The sequence below is a fragment of the Taeniopygia guttata genome, chromosome 3 (genome assembly GCF_048771995.1).
Source record: "Taeniopygia guttata chromosome 3, bTaeGut7.mat, whole genome shotgun sequence".
Taxonomy (NCBI): Eukaryota; Metazoa; Chordata; class Aves; order Passeriformes; family Estrildidae; genus Taeniopygia; species Taeniopygia guttata.
In genome coordinates this window covers 102,765,155-102,773,800 of record NC_133027.1, presented here as the reverse complement: position 1 = coordinate 102,773,800, position 8,646 = coordinate 102,765,155, and the positions used below count along the sequence as shown (strand labels likewise).

The window sequence follows — 8,646 nt, the reverse complement described above, 5'->3', positions numbered from 1 at the left end:
TTACCCAGGACAGAGCAAGCTGGGCAGTGCCAGAATTCTGTGAGAGCAGTGGTAGTGGTTAAAAATCCCGGCTGACACAGGCCATCGTGTTTGCCGTACTTTATTTGCTCATGCTGTGAGAAATAGCTTTTCCTCAAGCACATGAACATGCAGAAACATACTCTCCATGCCTCCAATATGCCTTGAGCTGCGGAGCCTGAAGGTGTTACACTTAATGAGGCATTACAGCAAGTAAATGCCAGTGCCAGCAAGAAAAAATATGCCTTTTAAATTTAAAAGAGCTGAGGATTTTCCATTTATAGATGATAGATTGGTATGGGGGAACAACAAAGTCGATTAATCTCTGAATGAAAACTTGATGTCAGTTAAATATCTCAGAGAGTTCAAGACCTGTCAAAGGTTATACTTAAACAGTTTGTCTCGCTGCTTCCACGGACCTGTTAATCAGTTTGACCACTTAATACTAAGTACCCTTCTAACAGAAATCATCGTAGGCAAGCGTGAAGCACGACCCAGGATGAGGGCGGCGAGCAAACACTCCGGAGCTTGGCGGGGATATGGAGGTGCCTCCGCTGCCAAGAGAGCGCCTGCCGGGAGTTTGTGAGCGGCCTTTAACCACTTCGCATTTTTCATCCCCCGGGGCGCACCGGCGAGGGGTCGAGCAGGGCGGGAGCCGCCCGTGAGCGGGGCAAGAGGCCGGCGGAAGGCGCCGTTCTCCCGCGGACGGGCCGAGCGCTCCCGCAGCTCCCGCGGCGCCGGGCCCAGACGATGGCGCTGCAGCCCCGGCGTTGCGGCGCGGCGGCGGCCGGCGGGGGTCGCTGCGGGGCGGGCCGGCGGCGGCGGCGCGGGGCTGCGGTGCGCGGGAGGCGGCGGCGGCGGTGCCGCACAGCCGCTGGTGCCGGTCCCGGCGGGGGCATGAGGCGCGCGGGGCGGGCGGGCGGCGGCGCGGCAGAGCGCGGCTCGGTGCGGCCCTGAGCGGAGCCTCCGCGCCGCGCTGCGCTCCCGCTGAGCGACTATGGCCGGGGGAAGGCGAGGGCTGGTGGCGCCTCAGAACACGTTCCTGGAGAACATCGTGCGAAGGTCTAACGGTAAGAGGCACCGGGGGCGAGCTCTCGCCGGCCGCACGGAGCCCGCCGCGTCCTCGACGGGGACAGCGCCGGGCGGGGGCACCGAGCCCCGGCCGCTGCCGGGCGGCTCCGCCGAAGCGGCGCATCCAGGTGCCGGAGCCGGTGCCGGCTGCGCCGCCCGGGTCCTGCCGAGAGCCCCGGGCTGCAGGTGCGCCGGCACGGCGAGCGCCCAGCCAGCCCCGGCGGGCCGGGATCGCGCCCCGGGGCCAGCGGGGGCAGCGCCCGGCCCGGGGCAGGGGCTCGGGGCGCCCGGCGGGGGCGGCGGCGGCTCCGGACCGGGAGGAGGTGCGGGGATTCAAGATGGTCCCTGGGCTGGGAGAGCCCGGTGCGGGGCATCGGCCAGCGCTGCCTGCCCGAGTTGAAAGGGAAGGTTTGTCGTAAGTGAGGAGAGAGTTTGCCATTTTAAGGGCTGAGGGCAGATTTTTGGTTTTTTTCTCCTAGTGCACTGTAACCAGGTCTGTCTCTTGGAAAACTGTGGAGTGGAAAATGCCTCGAATTTCACAATTGCATGCAAATATGTATTAATGCTATCCAGATTCTTTCACTTAGGGACTTAGCAAAAGCTGCTCCCTCTGAAAGCCAGCGACCATGCAAGCGTTCATGGATTTGTTTAACCTAGGCATGTGCATTTCTTTTAAAGCCCCGAGCCTAAGTTGTGCCATTTTTAATGCTTCCAGTGACTTCAATGGGGTTATATCAGGGATTAAGAACTTGTAGTATGGTTGAGAATATGAGGATCAAGCTCCTTTTGAAGACAAGACAAGTTAATTAATTAAAAACATAGTCAGTTTGTTGTGATAAGGCAAAGACAATTAACCCTCTTGATAAGCAGCTAAAAGCTCAAATGATCCAAATAATGATGTTCAAATTTTTTTAATTAGGCAGTATTATTTGGAAACTAGCCTTTGATAAGCCCATATTTTCACATAAAATTGTGAGGCTCTTTTTATAGGTTATTTCTCTCTTCAACTTTCCTGTAGAAGGGAAAGGGTTGGAGGCTGCATTCCTGAAAAAAATTACTCTCCAGTGTTACAGTGAATCTTGCCCTCTTATTTTTTTTAAATCTTTTAAAATGAATGTTACCTGTCATCGCATTCAGGCTGCTTCTCTAATCTTCCAATAACAGTTATTGAAGGTTTTCCTCAAAACTGTCTCAACTTTGTAGATTATTTTCTTCATTAAAAATCAATTTCCTCTTTTGGCTTTCAGTGCCAAAGCCTAGATGCAATAAATCAATTGAGGCTTGGAGATAGTGGGAATCATGCAGCAGAAGCTATGCTCTGTTTCTTCCTCTCTTCCCCCATTATTAAGAAGGTGTTATAACAGAGTGTGATGCTAGACAGCACAGGTAGAATGACAGCACTCCATTTCCAAATGCTCAGCAAGTCCTGAGGACTGTAATCAATACAAGTTTTTAGATTAAGCTTGGTAGGAAGTGATGCACAGTTCAGACATACTAGGATAAGCTTAGGGAATTGACTCAGGTTTTGAACCCTATTTCTTCTGTGATGTGCCTTCAAGTTTTTGCTGGACCAAATCCAGCTTTGCTGGAAATGTGATGCTGTCACATACCAGTGTTGGATGAATCAGTTTTTCTAAGCTTAGTCTGTTTGAAGAGACAAGGATAGACTCCATTCTCTCATGTTGAGGCCAGGCTGTGCTGACCAGCACAGAGGCAGTATGGAAACATGCCATGTCTCATCTTGTCCTGCCTGCTTGGCCATTGAGATGATTTGGGATGCCCACAGGATGAGTGCTTAAATGGACCCATAAAGCTTGAGGTTTGGCTCCCCTTTCTTGGTTTCATTCAATTGGGTAGTAATGTGACCCACAATGAAGCTGTCTACGCCATTTGGGATTTGCCCAATAAACCTTGGGCTTGTTGTCAAGCTTGTATTTGCTGGCATATGCAAGCAAACTGAGTAGTGCCAACAGATATTGAGTTGATACAGATACAGGAATGCTCCTAATTTGTGAAGATTTCACTTTGAAAGAGAGGAATTTTGTCACGGAACAGAAATAATGTACTAAGTGCTTCATGTGAAGGACCTTGTACATGATATGGGTATCATCAGTCATGGGTGGACTGAGGAAAGAGTGTTTTGGGGCAGGGGCTGTTAACTCAGTGGAAGGGGCTGTATGCTGATAACAAAGGGAAGGGCATGTAGCCTCTTTTTGCAGGCATTTCTCTAAGGACAGCATTAATTACACCATTCTTTTACCTGTAGCTTTAACAAGGAATTCTTTGGACAGCCTTTCATGTTAGATGTGGGACTGGTGAGCTGATGCACATTCTGTGGCTGAAGATAGTAGCAGTGGATGTAGATGTGCAAGTTCAAGGTTTTTTCCCATTAGGGTTAAAATCTGACTCATGTTTATAGCACACCTTCTGCAGCAAGACTCACCTCCAACTCCTTTGGTCTGAATTGTCTGCTTCAGAGTTATTAGGAATGAGCTTCTTCACAGGCTGCAAATCAACCGAGACAGGTTCTCATGCACTGAACGCCGGCCAAAAGAGCTGTGCTAGGGTTAGAGCTGCAAAGCATTTCCTTCCCACACACTGGAGTGAAGAGAGGATGGGCTGGCCTTGGATAGCACACAGAGGAAAGAACGTGCAACATGTCATCTTCCCAGACCTGTGGAGCTTGGCTGGTCCTCTGTGATTTCTTCTCACACAAAGACCCTCTGCTTGAAGTGTGAGCTGAAGGTTTGTCCTTCTTTGAAATGAGGGACACCATAATTCCAGTAGTCTTGTATTTAATGTTTAAAATCTGTGTTTCTATACTAGCCATACGGAACTAGAAAAATAAATGTTGCATGCAGTGGTTGGCTGACAAAATTTTCTTTGAAGCATTGAAATATTTAAAGACCAGAACACCCAGTGGGACAGAAAATGAGCCCATGCTGTAACACAGTGCAGTATATAAAGAATCACTAGCCCCTGATGGGTATTGCTAATGTGATATTAATGTTTTTCTTGGTAATGTAATACATCCACAGTATACAAGCACTGTAATAATAACAGTTATAAACCTGGATTGTGGCCAGGGCACCCAAGTCAACTGGTGCAGCTTATTGTAGAGGATGTGGTTATTTGTGATATTCCAACGCTTTATCATTATCTGGAGACAAAAATAGTATTTTATTTATGTAAATGCCAGCAGAATTCTTCAGTCCTTCCTTGGTCAAAATTCTCATTGAGGTGTGTGATAGTAAATGCATGTATCAGGATGGCAATAGTAAGTCCTGTGTTTACATGGCTTTGGTATTTCAATGGAAGTCACAGGTACTTTTCTGATTTATGGACAAAATAAGGAGATTGGAAGAAGGGTGAGTTAGAAGGCATAAGGCTTGTGTGAATTTAATTTTCCTTTCACAAAATCCCCTAGGAACACACTAAGGAGACATCAGTTATGGAAGCAAACCTGCATCTTTTGATGGAGAATGCAGAGAATTCCCTGTGTGGGAAAGAAAAAGCACCTTCAGACACAGATCTTGAGTATAACACACATTTGCATGACTTATGGCATTGCTTTCATTACAGGCTATAAAGCCCCAGTACAATAAACATTTTGCATCCTGGGCATGCTAACCTTGTACCATCATCTGAGACCTAGGAGAGAAATTAACTTTATTGTAAACACTTCTGAAACTGAAAAGTCTGTTTTTGTGTTCAGCCAGAGAAAAATGCAAAGGAAACTTAACGGAGAATGAGGAATGAAAACAGCAGCCCTTCAGAAACTGCAAGAGGACAGCTTGGAGGTTCTGTGTTAAGGACATTTTCCCAGAAGAGAATGAAAAAATGGGTTTTATTGCTCCATGATCTTCCTTCTTTCCCATGTTATCAGATGTGGAGGCACATATATTTTCATCCATGCTTTTCCCACAGTTGATCAGTAGGTTGAAATACCTACTACTGACAATCTTTTTTTTTTTCTCAGTATTACTGGAATTGAATGTAAAATGTTTTTTTTTCTGCTGGCTTTTACTAGGCCAGAAGTCTAGTTTTGGGTGTGCGCCTTTATGCATTCAGGAATGTACGACCTGATTTGGTTAAAATTACTTTTATAGATGGTAAGAAAAAAAATGTACAGCTCAGAGATGACAGGTAATGTGCTTTGAAATTAATGTTCTGAAAGCTCAAGAAATTCTCCTGTGATAATTCAATGTATCAATCCAGTTTTACATTAAATCCTAGAACAAGATTATAAAACAAATCTTAATGAAACCCATTCATTGGAGAATTGTTAATGCATTTTGTAACTCATAGATAAAAGTGAGTGGGGAGTTAGGTCTTGTCTCAAATATTTTTAAGGCTATAATCAGTAAATCAAATGGCTTCTTTAAACTAAAGAAAGGCTCATAATTGATGCAACTAAAGTATGCCTTTTCTGTATTACTGTTCAGATCATATGGGATGGGAAAAACAAACCCCCTGACCAGCTGAATGATGAACTCTCACTAAAGCTAAACAGTGCTTTTGTCCTGTAATGAGTGGTGCAATGTCTGACTCTACCAACTGATGAATTTTCTCATTTCTGAAAATCATCTAATTATCTCATTCTAACACCACATGTGTGTAAATGTTGTGGGATTTGTGTTTTAGTGTTTATTTTTTTTGGGGGGGCGGGTTTTGTGTTGGATTTTTAAAGTTTCTCAATATGGACAGTACTTCAAGGAGAGGTGACAAATCATGCTATCCATAAAATACATATGACACCTTTGGCACAATTTTGGTGCTATTTCAGCTATCCTTGTTCTGTTATTCTGCAGTAACTTATTTTATTTAAAAAAATATAGATAATTATGGATATTTTATAGCCACAAGTGTTAGAATGATGCATAATTTTCAATTTAAACTTTTGTCATGGTAGATGCCTACCATGAAATATTTTCTATAACAATGCAAAGTAAGAATGTTGAGATGGAAAAGGTAGTTTTTTTGTATATTCTGCTGGCTGCAATTAGCATTCATTTTCTGTAATGATTTAAAGTGACTCACTTGAAGTTGTTGCTTTAGTTAGAGTCACTCTTGTTATTTGTGGAAAGACCAATGATATAAATCTTTTAATAATTCTTTTCGACTTGCTCTTGCACTTTATTCTGATGTACACATAACAGTGTAAGTAATTTTTGAATAAATATGAAATGTCTGTATTTAGGGAATTGTGTTCATGGGGTAGCAACCAAGGAACTTTTAAATCCATTTTGTTTTGGAAATTAAATAAATAGTTTTATAAAACTACAGCCCAATTGAACCTATCTTTAGGGGTTTATGGTTTTTGTATTACAGTGAGCTTAAAAACTTTGACCTCAATATTAAGGATGGATGATTTTAAGGCCACTATATCATTATCCTATAGAGAGATCAAGTTGTTCAATGGGATATTTAAGCACTGAAGCACTTCCACTGTAGGAATGAATACAAGGAGATACTGAGTGAACATGAACTTTCATGCAACACCACTGGCTTCCACAGGAGGATGTGGGTGGAAGAGCAGAATTATTCCTTATTATTTTTATTTACCATATCAATAGTTTTTCTGTCATTTGAACAGGTCTGTACTTGCTCTGACTACAGTTACACCACTTCTGTTAGGATGAAAATGTGGTTGGTCCCTGAAGTGCAAGTCTCGAATCACATGTGTGCAAAGAAAGGATTGAATAAATACTTGAAATTCAGTGTGACTTATTTGAACTGACTTAGGGCCATATTTTGATCTCAGAAGTTACATCTGAACAATGTAACTAATCAGTGTGACTAAGTGCTTCTGGTTTACTCTTTTTTTTTTTTTTTTTTTTTTTTTTTTTTTTTTTGTCAAAGCTAAGACTAAACATGAGCAAAGATTCATACATACCTACCCTTGGTTAGCAATTTTGACAGGCCTTGTACACAATGGCTTATACACTATGTTTGATTTCTATGCTCTGGGAAGAAATTAGACAGAAATGAAACAATCTTTCCCCCCCCCAGTATCCAAATGATGCTGTTTGTTATGCAAAGTCTCAAGTTTGAAAATACCACGTGTCCCTTGTCCTTAAGCTGTATGACAATCTTTGCTGCTGTGACAGTGGCACATGATTTTTGCCTGCTGCACGTTTCTTACGCTGGCTGTGACACAGCATCTCTGCTGTTCTGGGCCCAGCTCAGGCAGCAGTAGCTCTATCCTCCACCCCTGCTCCATGGGTAGAGTAAGAAACACACATGAAGTGCAGTTCTTTTAGTTCTGCTATAGGAGAGGTTTGTGCTTGGGAATGCTAAAGAACTAGGCTTGCTCCCCTGAAGATCCATGGGAATAGTTTGAGACAGGATAAAAAAAGACCTGCTGATCTCAATAACCAGGGTTGTCATCATCCAGCATGAGTGAGGCTGTGGTCTCAAATGAGAAGGGCAATTCTCCTCCCTTCTTCTCCCTTCTTCTCCCTTCTTCTCCCTTCTTCTCCCTTCTCCTCCCTTCTCCTCCCTTCTCCTCCCTTCTCTCTCTGTCCTCTCTCACAGGAGAACAAGCAAGTTTGTTGAGGAGCAGGTCTTCCCACCATGAGCCTGGCTCTCCATTTACTCAGGGGAGAATAAATTGGGAACAAACCTTTGGAGTATTGTATTTGTCCGATGAAATGTACTGTGGGAAAACATATTGATATATTTAAATCCCATTTGTGCACCACACAAACCCAAGCACAATGGGGGATTTGACAGACCCAAATATGGGAAATTGGGCACCAGCCTCTCTTGTTACTGAGGTCTGCACTAGAACTGCCTGGGCAGAGGTTTCCCCTCAGCTTCCTCTGTGCAGTGAGGGAGCACCTTCAGTGTGGGAATGTGTCTGGCAGTGCTGTGGGAATATATTTGGCTGTTGATCTCTGTCCTTCTACCACTGTTTCCCAGTGATGTCCACCTGTGCATCACTGGTGGGGCAGGGAAGGTGGAACCAGTGTGCTGGCCTCTGGAAAGACATGAGGGGGTCTCATGGATCTTGGCAAGATCCATGTTACAGCACAGGCTGGGATGCAGTGGGAGAGAATAGGTAGCTGTACAAGGCAATGAATGGTGGGGGGACACATTTCAGTAACTTGATCCACGTTCATGCAAGGAGGTGGCCACTTCTTAGTCAGCTAGTCCTGGCCAGATAAATGACTGTGAGTGCAGCTTATCTACAGGAATTCTGGAAGCTGATGGACAGTTTTGGTTAAACCAAGTACTAAATGTAACAATAGATTCAGTAGATAAAGTAATTTTGGTAAGATGGGTGCTCTAGACACCTGTGATTGTTACTGTTAAAAGGACCAAGGTTATTTAGAAAGACATTTTCTGACTCTTCTGTGATGGTCTGTTTTCTGAGTGGAGGAAAGTACTGGTTTCAGTGACTGAGTGAAATACATTCTTACATTTTGGAAGGAGCTAAAATGTTTTTCTTGTTGCTTTTAAGTGGCCATGTCTACTTTAAAGTGATAACCCAAACTGGATCTGACATTTGAGTGTGTAGATGCTGATGTGGGTATACTGCAGTAAACAAAACTA

General features: G+C 44.1%; 1 protein-coding gene across 2 annotated transcripts in view; it reads left to right on the top strand.

Moving 5' to 3' along the window:
• Positions 1–852: 852 nt before the first annotated feature.
• KCNH1 (potassium voltage-gated channel subfamily H member 1) overlaps positions 853–8,646 on the top strand; it is a 175,762-nt gene continuing 167,968 nt past the window's right edge. For both annotated transcript variants that reach the window (XR_005980009.2, XM_041715421.2), the window contains exon 1: positions 853–1,088. Coding sequence is in view for 1 of the 2 variants with exons in the window: in XM_041715421.2 (XP_041571355.1) it covers positions 1,016–1,088 (73 nt within the window). In the remaining variant the exon portion in view is untranslated. The remainder of the gene's footprint in view (positions 1,089–8,646) is intronic.